The 25,601-nt window shown below is 36.1% G+C and overlaps 1 protein-coding gene across 1 annotated transcript; it reads right to left on the bottom strand.

Moving 5' to 3' along the window:
* Positions 1–13,324: 13,324 nt before the first annotated feature.
* LOC115411121 (ADP-ribosyl cyclase/cyclic ADP-ribose hydrolase 1-like) lies at positions 13,325–25,397 on the bottom strand. Its single transcript, XM_030123068.1, has 8 exons — positions 25,116–25,397; positions 22,035–22,161; positions 21,798–21,933; positions 20,378–20,460; positions 18,131–18,204; positions 14,022–14,108; positions 13,795–13,878; positions 13,325–13,681 (listed from the first exon to the last, which is right to left on the bottom strand). The coding sequence occupies exons 1-8, from the start codon at positions 25,292–25,294 to the stop codon at positions 13,624–13,626; spliced, it is 828 nt and encodes a 275-aa protein (XP_029978928.1). The 5' UTR covers positions 25,295–25,397; the 3' UTR covers positions 13,325–13,623.
* Between the last annotated feature and the right edge of the window lie 204 nt (positions 25,398–25,601).

Here is a 25,601-nt window from a genome sequence, read left to right as displayed (position 1 = left end):
GTATGAGTGTTTATGTTGTTATGTAAAACTTAAATACCGATAAAAATACTGTGAAAAAAAAAAAAAAAAATCAACCTTGACCTACGTTTCCCAGAATATAATGACCTGTATCCTGGGTCACTAGCAATCTATAAACCCAATTTGGTATGAATTCAACCTGTAGTTTTGCCGCAACAGACATTTGAAACAAACAAACTGAGCCATAAACAACACCCCCTGCCTCCCCTTCAGGGGCGGGGTAATAATAATATAGAAATCAATGGTAAATCCATAACCATTGTACAGCCTCATATCATCTCATATAAATACTGTATATTAATGCAGCTACCAAATATTAGCATTTTATTAACCCTTTTGGTGCCAAAATCGCAAAATATTGCGACACGTCACATAACTGAATGAAACAGACAGCTTTTTGAAATCTTGATATCTAAATTGAATATTTAGAAACAAACAAACAAACAAACAAAAATCTCCGGCGCCTAAAGGGTTAATATGTTCAGCCATTCGACACTCGATTCTCTATTTACTTTGACATCATTTTATTAGCCCAAAGCAGTGAATACGTTCTCTTTTGTCCCTGTGTCGGTACTTTTCTCTTACTCACTATCAGGAATATACCAACAGAATCACTGTATCATAATACCTCATTATATTATTGTTATTGGTGACACGTGATGGTATTGTTACTTACTCTGGTATTCCCACCTCGAGTCCATATGGATCTGATTACACTTCAGGTGAGACCGGTTACTCATTGTTCACACAGTTATTGTAACCACTATTACACTGTAAGGGTCTTTAGAGGTAATATGAACCAAAGTTATTGTTTCAGGATTTTCCAGGCAAGAGGTTTCTGAGGAATAAGAAAACCTAAGTTATCTTTACATAAATAGGACAGAGTGTTCTGGACTTGACGCTTTCATGTCTTGAAAGCGTTGGGGGTATTTTAGAAGACAGCTGTAGTGTCGGAGGACTCGGCGGTGACTCAAACTGCGACGGTGCTTACCGACATTGCAGTATTTGTGACAGTACCCCATGTTGTGGTTTGACAGAAGGGGCCTTCTACATGTAACACCTGTACGTACAGTGAGAAGCCCCACGTGGCCTGTTCCCAGCACAAACCCCCAGTGTTTACGGTATGTGTGACACAGCAGTAAGTCATCACAAAGGAAAGAGGAGGTGCCTCTTCCTGTTATGAAATCAAATCTCGCTGTCAAAAGCTGTACGCTCACACATGTAACCATTAAGTTCCTGTCCGTATGCGCTGAATTCACACACGGGACAGATAAGACATTCTGTGGCTGACAAAGTTAAAACCAAAACCTTTTCTGTTCAGTGGGTCGACACTTTTGCATACGCCTTCATTTCGGAAACCACTTGTATTTCAGGAATACAGTTTCACTTGTTGAAAAATTAAACCAAAATGATGTGTTTAGCATTAGAAATGATAAACTCAAGCAAGTTTTAAACCTAACAAGGACACACTTTTTGTTCTAATCTAATGAATTCAACCTTGCTTAGAGGTCTTATTTCTGTCTTTGTGCATCAGAAATCAATATAAGTGAATCCCCAAAGGAACTTTGTGTTGGTAAATGCTAGTTATGCAAATTTACAGGATTTCAGTTCTGTTGCAACATGTTGATGGTCATATGAACTATGTTTTCAGCTCAAAAATGTCCAATTTCACCACAATTAATGCTATATTTTCATGTCACAAATGGCCAAGTTATATTTGAACTGAATTTACCTGAAAAACAAATATTCTATTCTTTTAGATTCCCCAGTTTTTCTTACAAGATTATACACTACATATCACATGTTTTATTTTTACAGGTTACAATATGGAGTATGGTGCTGATCCATCCTGCTTATGTTACGCCAATACATACATTAAGAATGTCACACATCACTTTTTAAATCAACAGTTTTCTAATAATAAGCATTTTTATGAAGAAATAACAATTCTATATTGTTATTTACTCTTTAGTATGATGATAAACTATACAATAAATAATTCTGATCCTAGTTTTTGCACAGGGATCATTAGTGTAAACGGTGACATGGCTGCTGAGCATCAGTATGATGGGATCTGTAACAACCATGTCACATCCGTCCACTGCCACATTTTGTGTGTTTGTGTCAGCTGTTATTGTTTTAGATCCATAATACTAACATTTATGAATAAGAGGAGAATTAGCAATAGTAAGTAAGTTTGTTACTAATAAAGTACTGGTACTGACCAGAGCATCATGGGTAATGTCACGTCCGTCCACCAGCAAAAGTTTTCACATACACGTGCTATTCAAAATCCAATATTTCTGAAAATAGAGCTTCCACTGTCAAATAATATCAGTAGTCTGTGCACAAATGGATTGGCATTATTTCAACACAGTTCTATGCATTTCTTACAACTTTTTTTTTTTTTTTTTTTGACAAAAATGGCCACTCATTTGACCCCCTAAGCAAATTTTAGCCGATTATTATTTATAACTATAACTAGATGTATTTATTTGTTGTATGTGTGATAGGCTTTCTGTTACAACCCTAAGGCCATAATGTGTATTTTCCTTTTTTTGTGCCATTCTCCTTCCCCACCTGAGGGAGGAGCTCTTTATCTGTTCTCGGTATTTATTTACAGGGTGTTCACAAAGTCTCTTTACAGTTTCAAAAACTTATTACAAAAGCAGTTGATATGTGAATCAGATTTGTTCTATGTACTCAGTGGTTATCAGAGTTTTTAGTCACATTGTGGGATCATGTGCAATTGAATCAATAGTCTATTTTTCTTCAATCAGAGATCAATTACTGTAAATGTTGACTTTTGATGTTTTGACTGAATATGTGTCACCACTACTGGATGACCTTCAACCAACCATCCTTTTCCAGGTACAGTAGATGGTGCACCACCACACTGGGGACTGCATGTTGGTGGGTTCCTAAATCAAACACTTACACACTGGTGGATTGGAAGGGATGGTCCAACTCTCTGGACACCTCGTTCACCAGATATCACTGCCCTGGATTTCTTTCTGTGTGGTTATGTTAACCCTTTCATGCATAGCGGTCACCACAGTGGACAGCTGTTCAAAGGTGTTCACTTGTATATTCATGGATTTTGTTGTTTTACAGGGTGGGGAAGCAAAATTTACAATGAACATTTAGTTGTTTTTTCTCAGCAGGCACTACGTCAATTATTTTGAAACCAAACATATACTGATGTCATAATCATACCTAACACTATTATCCATAACTTTTCAGAAACTTTTGCCCATATGAGTAATCAGGAAAGCAAACGTCAAAGAGTGTGTGATTTGCTGAATGCACTCGTCACACCAAAGGAGATTTCAAAAATAGTTGGAGTGTCCATAAAGACTGTTTATAATGGAAAGAAGAGAATGACTATGAGCAAAACTATTACCAGACAGTCTGGAAGATACTATTAAAGAAGAATGGGAGAAGTTGTCACCTGAATATTTGAGGAACACTTGCGCAAGTTTCAGGAAGCGTGTGAAGGCAGTTACTGAGAAAGAAGGAGGACACATAGAATAAAAACATTTTCTATTATGTCCATTTTCTTGTGGCAAATAAATTCTCATGACTTTCAATAAACTAATTGGTCATATACTGTCTTTCAATCCCTGCCTCAAAATATTGTAAATTTTGCTTCCCCACCCTGTAGTTCCAGATCAGCCGACACAGTGGACACTTATTCATCATCTCATACCCTGTAATTCATACCATTACTGTAACATTCCTGTTCTTGATAAACCTGATCTGCACTAACATGTTTGAGTGTAAAAAAAAAACTGCTAATTGTTATTAGACTGTAATTAACAGGGTTTTTTTTTGTTGCTTTTTTAACCCTTTCATGCATACTGGTCACTCCAGTGGACAGTTATTCTACAGCTGTTCTCTTGTATATTCATGGATTTTGTTGTTTTAGTTCCATATCAGCCAACACAGTGGACACTTATGCACCATCTCATACACTGTAATTCACACCATTAATGTGTGTGATGGACTGTAGTGGGACGAATAAGAGTGAATAGTTGGATGTGAATGAATATTTTATATAGATGGAGTTATAGAAATGCTTTTTTTTTTTTTTTTTTTTTTTTACTGTCTTTAATGTTTTAGTTTTTATTAATGTCTGTTTTTTTAATGAGAACATCAGCCTGTTCAGGGACTACAGGTGGAAATTAGCACTGGTGCTAGAACCTGGCACACAACAGCTCTCCTTTTTAAGGTTAATGTATATTTTGTATTGTCCCTGTCTAAATAAATAAATAAAATGGAAAAAAACAAACTTTGCTGTTCTTGATAAACCTGATCTGCAGTAATATGTTTTAGTGTAAATCAATTGCTAATTGTTATTAGACTGTAATTAACAGTTTTCTTAATCAAAAAGCTGTTTTTTTTTTGTTTTGTTTTTTTTTTGCATATTATCTCCATGAATTGAGTAACAACTAGTATTAGAGTATGATAAAATGTGATAAAACAGCATTAGAGGCTTTAAAAATGTTTTTATTTCATGGTTTTCACACAGTTTATCACTTTCTGATAATCTGTTTTAAATACACGTTTATTTGTTTCAAAAATCAAATGCATGGTGTCCAGCTGAGTGGACATTTTTATAACTCCATAAAAAATAGGGTCATAAAAAATTTCAGTTGCATTGTTTTTTTCATGCCTAAAGAGAGAAAAAAATCACTCAAGAAAAAAAAAACTTTTACTAAGGTTCTCATAATTTATGCATGAAAGGGTTAAACAAAAAGTTGTTGGTTTTTTTTGCATATTATCTCCGCGAAGTGAGTAATAACTAGTATTAGAGTGTGTTAAAATGTGAGAAAACATCAGATAAGCAGCATTAAACATCTTTTTATTTCATAGTTTTCACACAGTATATCAGTAAATGCATGGGTTTTTTTGCCTCTAAAATTAAATGCATAGTGTCCATGTTAAGGGTTAGTATTTTTTGTTGATTCTGTAATGGGCTGTGCCATTTGTGATTATTGTATTTTTATAGTTTTTTGTTCTCTTCCTTGTGTGGGTGTGTTCTGTTTTGTTTTGTTTTTTCCCCCTCCAACAGATAGCAGCTGATTGAGGATGAGCTGCAGGAGTGGTATTGGTGTGCTGGCTGCTTCTGATTGGTGCCTCACAGAAGAACTAGGAAATTTAAAGGCCAGATCTTCATTCCTTCAGAAGAGACTCCTCTCATTTCATCTCCCCCTCTGTGCAGACCAGCCTTTTGTAATTTTTTGTTAGAACTTTGTAAAAACCAGTGATACAAGGAGGGAATCTTTTTCTTTAAGTTTTGTTTGGTAAGACTGATGTATTTTGGTTTCCTTCGTTTGTTTTTGTAGAACATTATGATTCCCTTGCCTGATTTAATTTTTATTTTTTTTGTAAATAAATATCTCATATTGCAGTTCCGTGGTTGCTGGTCGTTTTGTTAATTTGCTCCTGTTTGTTAAGGGACATGGAGGGAGGGGAGTCTCATGTCATGTTGCGTCTCGGCAACCTCTAGACCGAGCGTAACAGTCCGGGTGAGGGGACATTTTTGTAACTCCATGAAAAATAGGTTCATAAAAAAATTCAGTTGCATTGTGTTTTTTTTTTTTTTAATGCCCAAAGAGGAATAAGAATTACTCGGGGGGGGGGGGGGGGGGGGGGGGGGGGAGTCTTGATTAAGGTTCTCATAATTCATGCATGAAAGGGTTAAAGATATTGTGTATTTAACAAAGATACGGGACAACAACGACCTGAAGGAAAAAAATCACTGATGCCACTGATATCACTGATGAGGGAGTTTTCACACTGCGTATCCAAGTCTGTATCCAAGTCCATTTGACCCCAAAGTCCACTTCATTTTATCACTGTGAATGCAAATGTTCCATGCATGAGTACTGTACCTGAATCCAGTGGAGAAAGTAGTCGTGGGTACAGACTGAGTGGATTCCAGTACAGAACATTGTAGTGTGAAAGCAATCTGTACCTGAGACTGGAAGTGACCTAATCACCATGAGACCATAGACGGTGCTCCTGTTGTCTCCTAAAAAAGCCTTGGATCCACGCGGCACGGACTCACCATACCTACCGAACCACTCGGCGATATATCAGGGAGAATAAAGGTGATTATTTCTTCTACTCTTTGGCTTTGATAGAAAAGTATTGCCTGTGAACAGAACAGTCGCTTGGTTGATGATGTAAGGCACAGGTGTCAAACATGCGGCCCGGGGGCCAAATCCGGCCCCCCAAAGGCTCCAGTCCGGCCCTTGGGATGAATTTGAGAAATGCAAAAATTACACTAAGATGTTAAAAATCCTTTTAGTTCAAGTTCCACATTCAGACTAATTCAATCTAAGGTGGGTGGGACCAGTAAAATACTATCGTAATAACAAATAATTAATGGCAACTCCAGATTTTTCTCTTTGTAAATGTAAATATTTTCATGTATTTACACTAAAACAAAGTATAATTTTGCAAAAAAATGTGACTAATAATAAGTACCATTTCAACAATATTCCACCTGTTACTAAATGTTTTGTGTGTTTGTAGATCCACTGTGATCTGTAAGTTATAATGTACATGTGTAAACAATAAACGGAAGCAGAATATTGTTAAAATTACACTTATTTTTTCAGTTCAGGTTATTCACATTGTTTGAAAGGATAGTTTGTAGATGTAAACCTGTTCATAATGTAATTTTAATTTTTCGCTCTTAAACATAGAGAAAAGTTTGGAGTTGACATTATTTATATATTATTATGTTATTATTTCACTTCAGATCAAATTTAGCTGAATGTGGCCCCTGAACTAAAATGAGTTTGACACCCCAGGTCTAGACCACAGGTGTCAAACATGCGGCCCGGGGGCCAAATCCGGCCCGCCAAAGGCTCCAGTCCGGCCCTTGGGATGAATTTGAGAAATGCAAAAATTACACTAAGATGTTAAAAATCCTTTTAGTTCAAGTTCCACATTCAGACTAATTCAATCTAAAATGGGTGGGACCAGTAAAATACTATCGTAATAACAAATAATTAATGACAACTCCAAATTTTTCTCTTTGTAAATGTAAATATTTTCATGTATTTACACTAAAACAAAGTATAATTTTGCAAAAAATGTGAATAATAATAAGTACAATTTTAACAATATTCTGCCTGTTACTAAATGTTTTGTGTGTTTGTAGATCCACTGTGATCTGTAAGTTATAATGTACATGTGTAAATGATAAACTGAGGCAGAATATTGTTAAAATTACACTTATTTTTTCAGTTCAGGTTATTCACATTGTTTGAAAGGATAGTTTGTAGATGTAAACCTGTTCATAATGTAATTTTAATTTTTCGCTCTTAAACATAGAGAAAAGTTTGGAGTTGACATTATTTATATATTATTATGTTATTATTTTACTGGTTCGGCCCACTTCAGATCAAATTTAGCTGAATGTGGCCCCTGAACTAAAATGAGTTTGACACCCCAGGTCTAGACCACAGGTGTCAAACATGCGGCCCGGGGGCCAAATCCGGCCCGTCAAAGGGTTCAATCCGGCCCTTGGGATGAATTTGTGAAAAGCAAAAATTACACTGAAGATATTAACAGTCAAGGATGTTAAAATCACTTTAGGTCATTTCAGTCTAAAGTGGATCAGACCAGTAAAAGACTATCAGAATAATCTCTAAATCAGGGCTGTCAAACTCATTTTAGTTCAGAGGCCACATCCAGCCTAATATGATATAAAGTGGGCCGGACCAGTAAAATAATATAAGCAATAGGATAAGAACTTTTGCGTGAAAAAAGTAAATTCCATAAAATAAAAAATACACTTAAACATGCTTAAATATCCTACAATACACGCAAAAGTACATTTAAAATTCCGTAATGAAAATGTTTACATCTACGAATTGTACTTGAACATAACATGAACAACCTGAAAATTCTTTAGTAAAATAAGTGCAATGTTAACAATATTATGCCTTAGTTTATCATTTATACACGTGAATCACAACTTAGAGATCACAGTGGATCTACAAATACACCAAACATTAAATAACAGAATATTATTAAAATTCCACATACTTCTCTTAAGACATTTCAGATATTCACATTTTTTTGTAAAAGACTAGTCTGTAAATGTGAAAATTTTTGTGTAATTTTACATTTTTTACACTAAAACAAAGAGACAAATTTGCATTTTTCATTATTTATAGTTTATTATGATAGTATTTTACTGTTTTGATCCACTTTAGAATTAATTGACCTAAAATTATTTTCACATCCTTGATTTTTAATATTTTCAATGTAATTTTTGTATTTCACAAATTCATCTCATGGGCCAGACTGAACCCTTTGGCGGGCTGGCTTTGGCCCCCGGGCCGCATGTTTGACACCCCTGCTCTAAATAATGAAAACTGTAAATTTGTCTCTTTGTTTTAATATGGAAAACTGTAAAATTACACAAAAATGTTGACATTTACAGACTAGCCTTTTACAAAAAATGTGAATATCTGAAATGTCTTAAGAGAATTATGTGGAATTTTAATAATAATCTATCTGTTATTTAATATTTTGTGTATTTGTAGATCCACTGTGATCTCTAAGTTGTGATTTACATGTATAAATGATAAACTGAGGCCTAATACTGTTAACATTGCACTTATTTTAATAGCAAATTTTCAGATTGTTCATATTTGTTCATGTTATGTTCAAGTACAATTCATAGATGTAAACATTTTCATTTTCAATTTATTTTATTTTTTTTTACTCAAAAGCTCTTATCCTATTATTTATATTATTTTACTGGTCCGGCCCGCTTTAGATCATATTATATGAACTAAATATGAGTTTGACAGCCCTGATGTAAGAGTTTGTCACTTTGGCGTTTGTTGGATAGTTACAGAATTCCTTCCACACCACTGGAATATTCAGATCACACCAGTAGACTTAATCATTATTTAGGTTTGTCATAAACTAGCACAGACAGTGTACGTCATTACGTTGGTATAGGCGCCAGTCGGATGTTTGTATATGTAATGTTGAGAGCGCCAGTCGCCGTGAGTTTTCCAGTAATAAAGCAACGCATGCTAAGCTAAGTAAAGGATACTCATAAATATCACTGTTACCAGTCACAAGTGTTTGCTCCTGGAGGATTCTGTTGGGTTTCTGTAAATTGGCTTAGAGTCTGGTTTTGACCAACTCTATATTTATTTATTTATTTATTTGCACAAAATAAAAAACAGCAATAGAAAAAACAACAACATCCAAACAAGTAACAAAATTGTGCAGGAGAGGTTAGAAGCCAAGAAGAAGGTTTTTATGAATACCTCCCCCAAAAAGAACAATACACAAAAAAAAAAAAAAAAAAAAGAATTAAAAAATACAATATAACTGAAATAATAAACTAAAGTAAAAACAATAAAAATGTAATCCACATTACAAATCATCAAATACAAATCAAGTAATACACAGCCTTACATTTTTTCATGAATTAAAGTCCTTTTCAGATGCTTTTTAAACAATGATTAAGTAGATGTTGATTGAAGTTCAGGTCGTAGATTATTCCACAGATTTGGTCCACGATATTTCGATATTATAATACTGACAGACTGAAGTTCGGCAGTACGGAAGAGAAAATTTGCTTGAAAATTGTGAATAACAGAAGACAACATAAAGAAATTGTGAAAAACTTTAGGAAGAATATGAGTTAAGTGAACATATTTGTACATGAAGACACAGGTCTGGTAAACGTTCACATCAAAAACTGAGAGAAGATTGAATTTTTGGAAAAGAGGAGCAGACGAGTCGACAAACTGATCATTCTTAAAAATTTCTTTTGAATTAGGAGAATCTTATTGAGATACGTGGGACAGGTTGCCGCCCAAACAGTACTGCAATAAATAGTGCAAGGATAAATTAAGCAATAATAAAAGGTCAAGAAACAAGAATGATTTATCAGTGAACAAACTCTGTTCAAAATGCCAACTGACTTCATGATTTTTTTTACAGACAAGATTAATATGAGATTTCCAATTCAATTTTTCATCTACAATGACACCCAAAAATTTAATGTAAGAAACCTGGGTTATTTCAAAGTTATCTATGACTATATATAAAGTGTCGTGAGATAACTTTTTTGTTGTGATCTGGCGCTATATAAATAAAATTTGATTGATTGAGTGATTTGATTGGTTTTCCTCTGTAAGTCACTTTGGAAAAAAGCGTCTGCCAAATGCATAAACATAAACATATCACACTGGCGATGAGGATGGGATAAAGGCGATTTTATGTTCTGTATCTGAAATGGCATTTGAGACGGCCCTTAAACGATCTATTACACTGAAGCAATCTAATTACTTACTTCATAGTGTCTACTGTTGTCCACCGACCAAGTGAATGTTCAGTTGTTGATTACTTAAAATAACCGGAAATGAAAATAACATAACTTTGAGTTCATCTTTTCAAAAAACAAAAAAAACAGGAAGTGATGTAATATTCAGATCACACCAGTAGACTTAATCATTATTTAGGTTTGTCATAAACTAGCACAGACAGTTTACATCATTACGTTGGTATAGGCACCAGTCGGATGTTTTTACAGGGTGGGGAAGCAAAATGTGCAATATTTTGAGGCAGGGATTGAAAGACAGTGTATGACCAATTAGTTTATTGAAAGTCATGAGAATTTAAATCTTCAAATCATATGTTACTGCATTTCTAACGGTCTTGTTGTCTACCTCAAGTTCAATTGCCATTTTTCTCATGGATTTGGTTGGATCCTTTAGGATTTTGGATTTGAGAGCTTTAATAAAAGCTTTGGTACGTTTTTTGTTGCTTCCTCCACTTCCAGACTTTCTGGTAATAGTTTTGCTCATAGTCATTCTCTTCTTTCCATTATAAACAGTCTTTATGGACACTCCAACTATTTTTGAAATCTCCTTTGGTGTGACGAGTGCATTCAGCAAATCACACACTCTTTGACGTTTGCTTTCCTGATTACTCATATGGGCAAAAGTTTCTGAAAAGGTATGGATAATAGTGTTAGGTATGATTATGACATCAATATATGTTTGGTTTCAAAACAATTGACGTAGTGCCTGCTGAGAAAAAACAACTAAATGTTCATTGTAAATTTTGCTTCCCCACCCTGTATATGTAATGTTGGGAGCACCAGTCGCCGTGAGTTTTCCAGTAATAAAGCAACGCATGCTAAGCTCCGTCTCATCATTTATAGAACGCCAAGTAAATGATACTCAGAAATATTACAACCACCTCCTACTGTAACACCCACTCGTTCTCGGGCTGCAGTATGTGGTTGTGAACGTGAGATCTGTGGGAAAGGTGTGGGCGTATCCAGGTACAGCAAGGATCCGGATACCCAGTCTTAAAAGGCCCCGGGTCTACGCTACGCTACCATACCATACCATACCATACCATACCATACCATACCAACTTTATTTATAAAGCACTTTAAGAACTTTACAGCTGGCCAAAGTGCTGTACACCAAATATAAAACAAGGGATTAAATAAGTAAATAAAACCGGTGATAACACAGGGTGTTAAGCGGGCTAAGAACAACAAAATACAACCATCATAAAAACAAAGACAAATTAAAATCTGTTAAAAACAGCATAAAAAAACAGACATGTCACTCACTGATTAAAAGCTAATGAGAAAAAGTGCATTTTTAGATGTGATTTAAAGGCAGGTAGAGGCTGAGCCTGTCTAACAACTAAGGGCAACTGGTTCCACAACTTTGGGGCGACAACAGAAAAGGCACGGTCCCCACGAAGCTTCTTTTTAGTTTTTGGAACCACAAGCTGCAGCTGATCTGCTGACCTGAGAGCACGAAGGGGGGTTAGGGTTAGGGTTAGGGTTAGGGTTCATCCAAGTAATGGTGTCCATATAGAGGTGAATTAAATGAGACAAAAAAAACCTTCAATATCTACTTTTCATTTTGTAAAAAAATTTCTAAGGATTTGTGTTTATTAATTTGCTTTTGTAATAAATTTGTTAAATTGTAAAGAGACTTTATGGACATCCTGTAATATGTAGACCAGGTAATACAGATAGTTGTACGGAGGCTGATATTGGGAAGTTTTAAAAACAGTCACCCAATGAAAAACCTGAGATCACCTCTTTCTCTATTCAAATGAACAATGCCTCTGTGATTTACTGTTGTGTATCTGGTGCAATCGAAGCTTTTTCTACATTTTGTAAGAAGTCGACATAGAGGTAGAGGTGTGAAGCTGTATTTATTTGTTGCATTTTTTTCCTGTTTTTGGTAAGGTCGGTAAGAATCCTGTGTCTTATAATGTCGTTCTTTTATTTGCTAACTTTGCCAATAAAAAGTTGATTGTTTTGTCATTTTAGCTGCGTCCATCCTGAAATTGTGTTTCACTTTTGTAAATAAATAAACTCTTTGGACTAAAAACTTGTGCAGGTACTGCTCTTTTTTTGGTAAGTAAACTCAGGTTATCCTAAATCAGACCTAACACAAATTAGGGGCTCACCCGGGATTTGTGCACTTTCTTTTTCATGCACATTCTTCAACAGCTTCAATATACTTTTTTTTTTTTTTTTTTTTAATCAAAGTTGTCAATTTCTTTAAAAATCTCAGGAAAATGTGGTTATGTGTGGAAAAAAAATTAAAACCAAAGCTAATTTTGTATCCAAATTTAACATTTTATTTAAAAATATAGCTGATCCTGCTACCAGGAAGAACCCTTTTTGACTTGATATAAAGTATCGCTATTACATTAACAACAATATATTAAAATATAAAACTGCCGAGTCTAGACTATAATATTATAAACATACAGGTCTATACTGTATATCGATGGCCAGAATACAAAACCTCCTACCTGGAAAAAAAATCACTTTTTTCAGGAAACAAAAAAAAAAAAAAAAAAAAAAGTTGGGGCGACACGGTGGTGCAGTGGTTAGCACTCGTGCCTCACAGCAAGAAGGTCCTGGGTTCGATTCCAACACCAGTCGACGGGGGGTGGGACCTTTCTGTGTGGAGTTTGCATGTTCTCCCCGTGTCTGCGTGGGTTCTCTCCGGGTACTCCGGCTTCCTCCCACCATCCAAAGACATGCACTAATAGGTTAATTGGTTAATCTAAATTGCCCATAGGTGTGAATGTGAGAGTGATTGTTTGTCTCTATATGTTCAGCCCTGTGATGAACTGGCGACTTGTCCAGGGTGTACCCTGCCTTCGCCCCTATGTAGCTGGGATAGGCTCCAAGCGACCCCCGTGACCCTAGTGAGGATAAAGCGGGTTCAGAAAATGAATGAATGAAAAAAAAAGTTTAGTTTTATTATAGTATGGTCGAGGAGGTTTTTTGTCAGGTGACCTTCATGTCATAAGAAAGGGTGGGATTATCTTGCAGATAGACTGAAAATGTGGAGTCATCCTTGTTCTCACCATTTAATGCGAAAACTCAAAATCCAAAAATTTGCATTTCAGATAGGAGGTTTTGTTTTTTGGCTATCGATATATAAAGGCACTTTTCACATTGTAGCTACTTCAAACTGGCACACAGGTCAAATGAAAAGACATTTGTACAGTATTTTAGGACAGAACTGCAGTAAAATATGACATTTTGTGTTGACACTGTCACCAACAGCCACCGCAGGGGATCTGAGGATCTGCACCACATGCCTCGATCCGAGATCTGCAGTGACAGGAGAAAATCACAAGCAGTCAGTCGTCAGTCAACATGTGAAAGTCTAAATATAGTGTGTTCTTCTGCCCTCCATCTTAACCAACACCACACACTGCACTCACTCTGAGACTTCAGTGCACTTATATTTAATCCCTTGGTCCAGTTCTTTCTGCAAGTCCTTCAAAGATGGATTTGTGCAGTCTGTCCTGGAGATAAAGAACAAAACACTGGATTACACATTTAACAACTTTATGTTTGTGTATCTATGTATTTTTGCTTTGTAGCACACACACACACACACACACACACACACAAACACACACACACAGACACACACACCAAGTCTTACACTTCTGTCTTCTGAGTGACCAGAACAACATTGAGGCTCTTCACTCTGGTGGAGTTAAAACGCACCAACTCGATGGTCGCAAAGATACTGAGTAAAAACAAGAAGCAATGTCAGATGGAATTAGGGATGTAAAGGTATGAAAATTTCATATCACGGTTATTGTGACCAAAATTATCACGGTTATCATTATTATCGCGGTATTGTTGAAATGTGCTCAGAATGTTCAGAAACTACTTATACACACACTGAAATAATTTGACCAAGTTGTATTTTGAGAAAAAAAAAACAAAACAACTAAAAAATCTAATAAAATAATAGGCACAATGTACTTTCTGTTGGTAGAAACATTCAAATATTAACATGTAAACATCAAACATACAAATGTGCACTAAAGATGTCACCTTTTGGCCATTGTTTGACCATTTTCCAGATCAAGTTTGAGTTGTTTTAGGGTCTCTCTCTCTCTCTCTCTCTCTTTCTCTTTCAAAGTGCGGTAATCAAACACGGTTATCATGATAATTAGAATTTAAACAGTAAAACTAACTGGCGGGAATTTTATCGCGGTTTATCATTATACCGGTAATCATTACATCCCTAGATGGAATTATCTCAACATGTCACTGTGTATAAAAAGCTGAACATGAAGACATTTACATTTATAGTCTTCAAATATGTAAAGAGAATTTATTTATAAACTAGAAGCACTCGGAGAGCGCAGACCTCCGCCAAGGCTGATCAGTGCCCCCCCCCCCCCCCGTGGGCCCCCCCACCCCCGATCACCACCAAAATGTAATCATTTCTTCCTTATCCCATTTCCAACAAACCCTGAAAATTTCATCAAAATCTGTCCATAACTTTTTGAGTTATGTTGCACACTAACGGACAGACAAACAGACAAACCCTGGCAAAAACATAACCTCCTTGGCGGAGGTAAAGATCAGGAAATTTTGCAGGATAATTACAGCCCTTTCTAGTGTCATCCTGATGAGGTAGTTTTTATCCAAAATACTCAAGTACAAGTTACAAGCACAAGTCCTGGATTCCTTATTGAAATATATGAGCATTAATAATAATGCATTAATATTTATTAATGCAGTGTTTTGTTTTTTCATAATCAAATTTACCCTCAGCTGTTTTCAATTATGCATTATTCTGATTTAATAAAATACTGAAGCACCACATTTTTGGGCTACTCTAAAATTGTGTTGTGTTGCATTCCTTTTTTTTTTTTTTTTTGGATTGTATGTGTTGTTTTCTTACTTGCTGTTTTTAATCACCTTTTACATGTTACTTTTATAATGTTTTAAATGTGTTTCTTTTTATTTCAATGTCCTGTGTGAAGCACCTTGAATTGCCTTGTTGCTGAAATGTGCTATACAAATAAACTTGCCATGCCTTAATGTTAAATATACTCAAGATAAATCAAAACTAAGAATATGCACTTTTATACCTGTAAGTGCCACCTTCTAAATAAACTTTAATCTCCAGAGACCCAGGAGAATACAAATTCCTGAATTAATTTTTTTTTTTTTTAATTGTCTAGACGGAAGTCAGCATGACACTGGCGCTTTTTTTCAGATACTTTTTTTTTAAAATTTTCTCTGAATGTCCTTAGCAGTGGCTTTTTTTTTTTTTTTTTTTTTTTTTAAGATAAAGCTGTGGAACTCTTGTCCACAAACATGGACAAAAACCATAGTTGGGTCTTCGGAGGTTAATAGAAATACATGGATTTTTAAACTGTTTATTTTACATAAATAGTGGGGTACACCCTGGACACGTCACTACTTCATCACAGGGCTAACACACACAGACAAACTACTATTTACTCTCACATTTACACCCAACTGCAATTTAATTGACTAGTTTAACCTATTACGGTGCATGTCTTTGGGAATAACATGAAAATTCCACACAGAAAGGAGTGGAACTGAACCCAGGAGCTTCCTGCTGCACGTGTCAAAGATACACCAACACATTTATATAAGTTTACACTGGAGAACCACACAAATATGCAGATATTTCTTTATATAACCTACTTTTATTATCTATTTTGACTGATATGTTGGGACAATCATGAAAACTAAGACATTCCTTAGTGAAGGGTGTGACTTAATGCAATGACAGAGGACAGTTTTGTAGACTAGAAATGGTACATGGTAAAATTAGCAGTTTTAAAGGAGTGATATTTTGCTGTTTTAAAATGGAATTATGCATTTTAAAACATTTCCCTGTGGTGTACATAAACTGTAAATGCTAAACTTGGGCCTAAATTCTTCATTTATTCAACTCCACAGGTTCATCTTCAACCCTATTTCTGGGTAATGACACCAGAAAAGTTATTTAGAGCGCTGGCCCTTTAAATGCAAATGAGCCACTTCAGGCCCCGCCCCCTCCAGGTTGTCGGCTGTGCTGCTCTGTCCTGTTCAACCAACAACTGAACATTTTAGGTAATCCGCTCAAAGTTTGGACATATTTTCAGTATGGGCTACAACCGCTGCTGCTGACAAACAATTATAGTGTACTGGGAGAAATGTTCGTCGGAAGTCTTGACCTTATATGTGCAAATGTTGTGACGTAACTAGTTATAGATGTAACAAATTAAGCAGGAATTGAAACGGGTTGTAGAAATCCACTCGATTTTTGCCAAAATTAATATAAAGATAGCTTTGCAGCACCTGGAGGGTTCAAATTCAAAGTTGTTGAACTGTTACCAAAAACACAAATAAATGTAAGATAAGATAAGACTTTATTGATCTCACCAGGGGGAAATTGCACAGCTGACAAATACAGGGTGGGGAAGCAAAATTTACAATGAACATTTAGTTGTTTTTTCTCAGCAGGCACTACGTCAATTGTTTTGAAACCAAACATATATTGATGTCATAATCATACCTAACACTATTATCCATACCTTTTCAGAAACTTTTGCCCATATGAGTAATCAGGAAAGCAAACGTCAAAGAGTGTGTGATTTGCTGAATGCACTCGTCACACCAAAGGAGATTTCAAAAATAGTTGGAGTGTCCATAAAGACTGTTTATAATGGAAAGAAGAGAATGACTATGAGCAAAACTGTTACGAGAAAGTCTGGAAGTGGAGGAAGCAACAAAAAATGTACCGAAGCTTTTATTAAAGCTCTCAAATCCAAAATCCTAAAGGATCCAACCAAATCCATGAGAAAAATGGCAATTGAACTTGAGGTAGACAACAAGACCGTTAGAAATGCAGTAAAATATAATTTGAATTTAAAATCTTACACAAGAACACCAAAACACTTGTTGACAACAGCAACAAATCCAACTTTAGCAATTTTTGGGAATCATGTTTATGGCCGCCTTCTAGCCCAGATCTAAACCCTCTGGATTCTGCTATTTGGGGCGTTTTAGAACATGCTACCAATAGGACATCACACAGCAATGTCGACTTTCTTAAAGATACTATTAAAGAAGAATGGGAGAAGTTGTCACCCGAATATTTGAGGAACACTTGCGCAAGTTTCAGGAAGCGTGTGAAGGCAGTTATTGAGAAAGAAGGAGGACACATAGAATAAAAACATTTTCTATTATGCCAATTTTCTTGTGGCAAATAAATTCTCATGACTTTCAATAAACTAATTGGTCATATACTGTCTTTCAATCCCTGCCTCAAAATATTGTAAATTTTGCTTCCCCACCCTGTAGAAGAGTAAAATAAAGTGCAGGGAAGACAGAACACAGAAAATATACACTTGTGAAGCATAAAACATAAAGAGAAGAAGGAAAAATCTGCTTTTAAAAACTGTAAGTGAGGTTATGTGGAGGAAAACGTCCAGTACTTCCCTTCAGAATGTCGTATTATGTAAGTATAAATGGAAATTCTCAAGTGAAGAACCCTCACATTGAACTTTACTCCAGTACTTGAGGAAATGCACGTTCCATTCCACAGCTAATTGTGTTGCTGTCATGTTTAGTTGTTGTGTAACATGCTTATAATACATGAGATGTGCTGCGTATAGAGATGCATATGAAGTCTATCTGAGATCTGATTGGATGACAGGAGACGTTGCTACTGGGCCTAAGTTGTAAAATGTTATCAGTGAGGCCATAAATAAAGACAACAGGTCGACTTACCTCGAAGGACTGAACGGCGTTGCTATGGATCCATTTAACATTGCAGAGACATCACCACAGGCAACATCTGCAAACTACACACACCATAACACTACAGTTATGTTTAGCAAATACTTATAGTGAGTTCAGTTTGAATGCAGCCCAAGGTTGGTTTAGATGTAACAGCATGACTAGTTTTAGTGAGCTGCATAAATTGAAATTCTGTTCCCTTCATATTAGCACGAACAGTGTGCCCGATAATAAAATATGATAACGTGGCTTGTAAAATACACATAATTGCAACAGCATGATGATGAATAGGAGTTCACAGACAGGTCAGTTCAGATAATGAACTCAGTGATTTTATATCTGATGAAGACTAGAAACCATCCAGCTCAATCTCAAATCAAGGAAATATAACACAGAGATATTGAGCAGAACCGAACACATCAGGAATGACACTATTCCACACCTCTAGAGTTTCACAGTCTAGTTTAGAAGTGGAAAATCCTGTTTAGTCTGGCCTCTACTGGGTGGTATTTTGCTGCAGGGTTTTTTAATCAACATACAATCAAATACAGGCTGATAATTAAGCATGTGGAGTACAGGCCTGCTGCAAAGTTTTCACCAACTGTCCTTGGAAACAACACCTGTCTACATTTGACTTTCCTAAACTTCCATTGGCTAAATCTAATCCCACACCACCAGATTTACAAACAGCTTCTTATCTTGGGCTGTACAGACTGCTAACACACACACCATACCTCAGTGAAATGTGTAATAACAACTCTCTGAACATGTACCTCATGTCTTGCACATGTATGTTTAAGCTGATATATTTGCAAATTTTTTCTTAAAAAACAAACAAACTTCTTCTATATTTCATACAGTATATCTGTAATTTGCACATATTTCTATTGCACACTATTTTATAAATGGCTGTCAAAATCAATGCATTAACGTGGATTATTCCATCATTATGATTAATCTGATTAAAAATGTTAACACAATTAATCTATCTGCAGCACAGAATGACTCTGAACATCTCTGACAATGCAGTTCAGTCAGTTTGTCCAAGTAGAATTAGCATGCACAAATGGGCAGTTGATCTGGTAGTGACAGGCGGCAGAACTGGCTGATAAAGACGGAAGACGCTAAACAGCACGTTGGCCCTCTGGATGGAAATGTAAGTCCAAAAAAAACCCCAATACAGAACAGTTGTTTCAAGTTGTTTTGTTGAAACTGCTGAAGGTGTTTAATAAACAAGTTAAGTGCACATATATTCTCTTCTTTCTTGAGTCTGTTTGCTCATGCAAAATGAAACGTGATTAATTTTAGATTAAAAATGAATGATATTTAATCGTGATTAATTGAAATTTACCCACAGCAACCCTGTGAATAATCAAATGAAAAATTTCATTTGACAATTTGATAATCGTTTTTCTTTTTTCTTCTTCTTTTAATATACAGTCACAGAAAAAATTGTTAGACCATCCTTGTTTTCTTCAATTTCTTGTTCATTTTAATGCCTGGTACAACTAAAGGTACATTTGTTTGGACAAATACAAGAAAAACAACAAAAATAGCTCATAAAAGTGTAATTTAAGAGCTGGTATCTATCCATTTTCCATGGTTTTCTTGATAATAACCAAAATCACTTCAGTTCTTACATCAACAGCTATGGCATTGTACTGACAAAAACAGCACTTTTAGGCATTCCATGTTTTCTTTTCTGTCTGTTTTAGTCACATGACACACACAGAAGTTAGGACCTGATTGCATAACCATTGTTTTTGATGACTTTTGATGGTCTAATAATTTTTCCGTGACTGTATGTCTGTTTTACTGTGTTGTATTTAGTCGCATAGTGCACTGTAGCTGGCAGAGACCACCTGTAATTTCATTGCACTACTTGTGTAATCACAATAAAGCCTATTCTATTCTATTCTATTCTATTCTATTCTATTCTATTCTATTCACTGTTTTGTGTGTGTGGTGTCCTAAAGATGCCAGCAGCTGCTCATGTGAATGTGTGCAGGCTCTAAATGAGTGGGCCGCTGCTCTCTCAGGAGAGAACTGTGCAATGTGGCTCCATGGAGACCGACACAAAGCCTCATTGATGAAACACCGAGCAGGCCGACTTTCCTTTTTCTCCTGACTGTCAAATTCTCGTATACAGGAGAGACTAACTTTACCTTATGTTTAACATATGTGTTATTTCAACTCCCACTGAACTATTCCACTTGTTGGTTCTTGTTGACAACTTACTGCAGCTGAGGCTCGGTTCCAAAATGAGCGAACTGGATTCTTCTCACAATCCGTCCATCCAGGGCAGCCGGTAGTAAATATCTCTGGAAGAAAATAGTCAATGATTTAATGCTTTTTATCGTCAATAAATGAGTCAGTTATTTTAGTAGGGTGCTAGCAGGCAACACTTAGTGGTACAATAGTGCAACAATAAAATCATAACAGTTGTATTTTAGGAGGTGAATAAGTGATAGCTGTCCTACTTCCCATGTCAAACTTGCATGTGGCTCAATGTCAAGATTTAATCGAGGTGATAATACAACCACAACAAGCAGGTTACACCACTCCTCATGACCTTGTGCGCCTTTTCTTACTTGGAAATATGTTGTAATTTTTTTTCAGGAAGTTCTGTGTAACTGTCATTTACAATCTTCATGGCATGTGAGTGATAACAAATGTGTATGATAACTATTTATGAGAATGTTTATTATAAAAAAAAGCATGAATCGGCTTGACTTGATGGTATTTAACAGGACTTGATGGAACTTGCTTTTATGTAAAGGCATCGTACATAACCTAACTCCGCAAACAGGACTGATAGTAGGATTTAGACCAGGGGTGTCAAACTCATTTTAGTTCAGGGGCCACATTTAGCCAAATTTGATCTGAAGTGGGCCGGACCAGTAAAATAATAACATAATAATAAACAGACAATATCGACTCCAAACTTTTCTCCATGTTTTAGAATGAAAAAGTAAAATTACATTATAAAAATGTTTATATCTACAAACTACCCTTTAAAACAATATGAATAACAGAAACAAACTGAAATTTCTGAAGAAAAATAACTGCAATTTTAACAGTTTTATGCTTCAGCTTATCATTTACACTTGTACATTGTAACTTACAGATCACAGTGGATCCACAAATACACAAAACATTTAATAACAGACAGAAAATTGGTAAAATTACACTTCTTAAGACATTTCCGGTTCATACTTGTTCAGGTTATTCTTTTTTTTAATGAGAAATGATAGTTTGTTTTAGTATAAATACAGTAAAATGACAAAAAAATGTTTACATTTACAAAGAGAAAATTTTCAAGTTGTAATTATTTATACATTATTATAACTGTATTTTACTGGTCTGACCCACTTGATATTGAATTGGTCTGAATGTGGAACCTGAACTGAAATGATTAATATTTTCAGTGTAATTTTTGCGTTTCACAAATTCATCCCACGGGCCGGAATGGATCCTTTGGCGAGCCGGATTTGGCCCCCGGGCCGCATGTTTGACACCCCTGATTTAGACCCATGTTGTTGTCATTATCATGCAACCGTGGTGTAACTCCCACAAAGAACGTCTTACAAGAGCTTTTGTACGCACCAAATCAAATCCATTTTCTACATAATTCACACCAGTGTCCGCAGGTTCTTACCCTGGCTTCCCTCCTTCCCGCACCAGTTGAGACCATCCATGACCGATCCTAACAGAGTATCCTCCAGGGTGACATAACAATCTCTCTTGTCTGTAAAATCGTGGACCACATTCTTTGTTTTGCTCCAAAACATCATCTAACAAAAAAAAAAAAAAAGAACAACAACAAAAACAAATCTCAATACACCACTGTTAAATAAATCATTCTGACTCATAGTAAGGGATGATTGACGTTTACTCTGTTGCAGGCAGGTTTGAAGGGCGCTGCATCTATGAGAGGGTTGTAAGCCTCCATGGGGACGTTACAGGGATCCTTTCCGACAAAGGCTTGAACAAACACATCCCAGATCTTTTCACAGTCATATCTGAAAAATAAATGACAGTTTTGCAGACGGACCTCACACATATACATCCTGATAAAAGCGGGTTCCTCTATTTCAATGTCTAGACCAGGGGTGTCAAACTCATTTTAGTTCAGGGGCCACATTCAGCCTAATATGATCTAAAGTGGGCCGGACCAGTAAAATAATATGAATAATAGGATAAGAACTTTTGAGTAAAAAAAGTAAATTTCGTAATGAAAATGTTTACGTCTACGAATTGTACTTGAACATAACATGAACAAATATGAACAATCTGAAAATTCATTCGTAAAATAAGTGCAATGTTAACAGTATTACACCTCAGTTTATCATTTATACATGTAAATCACAACTTAGAGATCACAGTGCATCTACAAACACACAAAATATTAAATAACCAATAGAATATTATTAAAATTCCACATACTTCTCTTAAGACATTTCAGATATTCACATTTTTTGTAAAAGGCTAGTCTGTAAATGTCAATATTTTTGTGTAATTTTACAGTTTTTTATACTAAACAAAGACAAATTTACAGTTTTCATTATTTAGAGGTTATTATGATGGTCTTTTACTGGTCTGATCCGCTTTAGACTGAAATGACCTAAAGTGATTTTAACATCCTTGATTGTTAATATCTTCAGTGTAATTTTTGCAATTCACAAATTCATCCCAGGGGCCGGATTGAACCCTTCGGCAGGCCAGATTTGGTCCCCAGGCCGCATGTTTGACACCTGTGGTCTAGACCATCATAACTGACAGACTTATTATCTTGTATTTGACAGGATTGCAGCAGAAAACAAACTGGTTCCTGCCAAAATTATTTGACCCTTTCATGCATGGTGTACATATTTGTGGACACATAGTTTAAGCTCACTTTTCCAAGGGTTATAAAGGCAATATTCTCCAAACCACATGGGGGCAAATCTCTATAGACTCTATGCAATACAATGAAAAAAGTGTCATCTTAGTTTTAGAATTTGGACTGCTCTGCGATCTCATAAAGTTTACCTCGTAATACCCAGCTATGGGTTTTCTGCTTTATTAAAAAAAAAAAAACAAAAAAAAACTGTCTACCGCAAAGGACATTCTATAAAAATAATAATAAAAAAAAAAGCTTCTAAAAAATTTTTGCATCATGATGTTTCCAAAAAGGGCAATTATTTAAAGAAAAAAAAGCCAAAACCTGTGCTTTCCTGGGTCTCGGGAAGCGAAATATCCTCTGTATAAAACCATATTTTCAAAGAAAATTCAAAATGCATTTCATCTGTAGCCAGTGGTGGCGCCAAGGGGGGGCATGGGAGGGCAAATGCCCCCCCAGTCACAACCTTTGCCCCCCCCCCAGATTTGGGCAAATCTTTGGGAAAATTCAGGCAACGAAGAAATTTTAAAAATCTGTCAATGAAAGCGTACATCACACATTTTGATCCACTTATAAAACAACCAGGCAGACAGCCCCCCCCCCCCCCGCCCATGCACACATCTCTAGAGGGTTCTCTCAAAGGCCAGCTGGTCACTGTCCAAAGCCCCACGAGAGCAGCGGTTCTCAGTCTTTTTCTGTTGGGCCCCCCTTTGGAGGATGAAAAATCTCCAGCCCCCCCGCCCCCCCCCAACCCCAGCAACATTGTAACAGTGGTGCAATTATAACTTTTATTGAAAGAAACGTCAATATTGTAACAATACTTTTTGCTTTTCCTTGAATAATTTGTTGTTCAAATTAAAAATAACTTAGATTTTTACTTGAACAATAAAAATAAACCCAACCAGACTGCTCCGAGACAATATTTTTCCAAATAAAAATTGGAAATGCGCAATTATCTTACAACAATGACAATAAAGTTACTTTTATTAGAACAAACAAATTTTGGCAAAATTTGCCAAATCTGCCAAATGCATAAACATAAGATGAAAATTTTAACAATATCAGTGGCTGCAATGAGCCCGTTTCCATTGCACATCTCAGAACATTAAGGTGCAAACTGTACAAACTGTGCAAAAACAGAAACATTCTACATTTTTCTTTTCCAGTTCAGTCCTTGTCCATTGTCCAAACCTAAACTCTTTGTCTAGTCTAGTGACAGATCACCATGGTAGCAGACTGGTTTTCTGGACGTCCCTAAAATGAGTCCAGGGTGCTCCAACACTAAAATATTAGTTCCACCTGCTACATGTTCTAACCTGAAGGAGGAAAAAAAAAACAACCACCCAGGAGAGATCCCATGCCCCCCCGGCATGCCTTCGCGCCCCCCTGGGGGGCCCACCCCACACTTTGAGTAACGCTGCACTAGAGAAATATGTGAAAGTAGAATGCACCAATTAAAAAATCATAACAGAAAGTCTGAGTTGTTCATCCTGTAGTTTTTAACAAATACCTTGAATAAATTAAGTATTACCTGATTTTATCTAAAATTGCCCTCTATATAAAGTGTAATGAATATATATATATATATATATATATATATATATATGTATATATATATATATATATATATATATATATATATATATATATATATATATATATAGCAGCCACTAAAGCACAAAACATTAATTTCACACTACGTGCAAAATTTTTTGTCCCCCCCCCCCAACATTTTCTTTGCCCTCCAGTTGCCCCCCCCCCCCCCCCCACACACACACACACTTTTAAAATCCTGGTGCCACCACTGACTGTAGCCTAATTTTGAGTAATAAAATCAATCTAAGAAAAAATCTAGATACCTTTTCTCATAATTCATGCATGAAAGGGTTAAGCATGGAAGCAGACACTATATTAAAAAAATAATAATAATTAAAAGGAAAAAAAGTGAAACATATAAAGCCAACTGCAGCATATTCACATTTTAAACTTTTTTTTTTTTTTCCAAATTAATTATCTTTTTCAGAGTTGAGAGAAGTAAGCCTGTGGGTATGACAGGGAGGAGGAAGCTTGAATATTCCTACACAAAGTGCTTACTCTTTGAATGCCTTGCATCTATCTGTAAATGTTTGCTTTAGCTCGTCTGTGTTTGGACGAAGTGAAACTCCCAACACCACACCGAGGATTATAATGACAACAACCGCAGCCACGACGCTTATAATGAGGCAGCGGCGTCTCCGCTTCTTCCCGGGAGGACGGTACTCTCCAGGCTCCATTACAAGGAAAAAAAACAAACAAAAAAAAAAAGTAATCCCAAACAGCGGGAAAAGTTGAGTTCCAGTGGTGTTGTGGGACCGCTCCTGCTCGTCCACACTCTGACACTTCTTGGCCGTTTATTTATAGAGGTGCGCAAGCCCCGCGGCCGCGTGCACCGGCTCGTGCACCGGCTCTGGTCCAATCAAGAGGAGAGAGTCCGCTGGAGGTGTCCCGCGCGCACACCGCGCAGGTCCTTCTGGGAATTATATGCAATAGTTACCAAGAATAACCAAGGAAGTAGCACTAACGGCTTCTATTGAACAGTAA

The sequence above is a fragment of the Sphaeramia orbicularis genome, chromosome 20 (assembly GCF_902148855.1).
Source record: "Sphaeramia orbicularis chromosome 20, fSphaOr1.1, whole genome shotgun sequence".
In the NCBI taxonomy this organism is placed as follows: domain Eukaryota; kingdom Metazoa; phylum Chordata; class Actinopteri; order Kurtiformes; family Apogonidae; genus Sphaeramia; species Sphaeramia orbicularis.
Note: the sequence above shows the minus strand (reverse complement) of the source record. Positions and strands in the feature narration are given on the sequence as shown.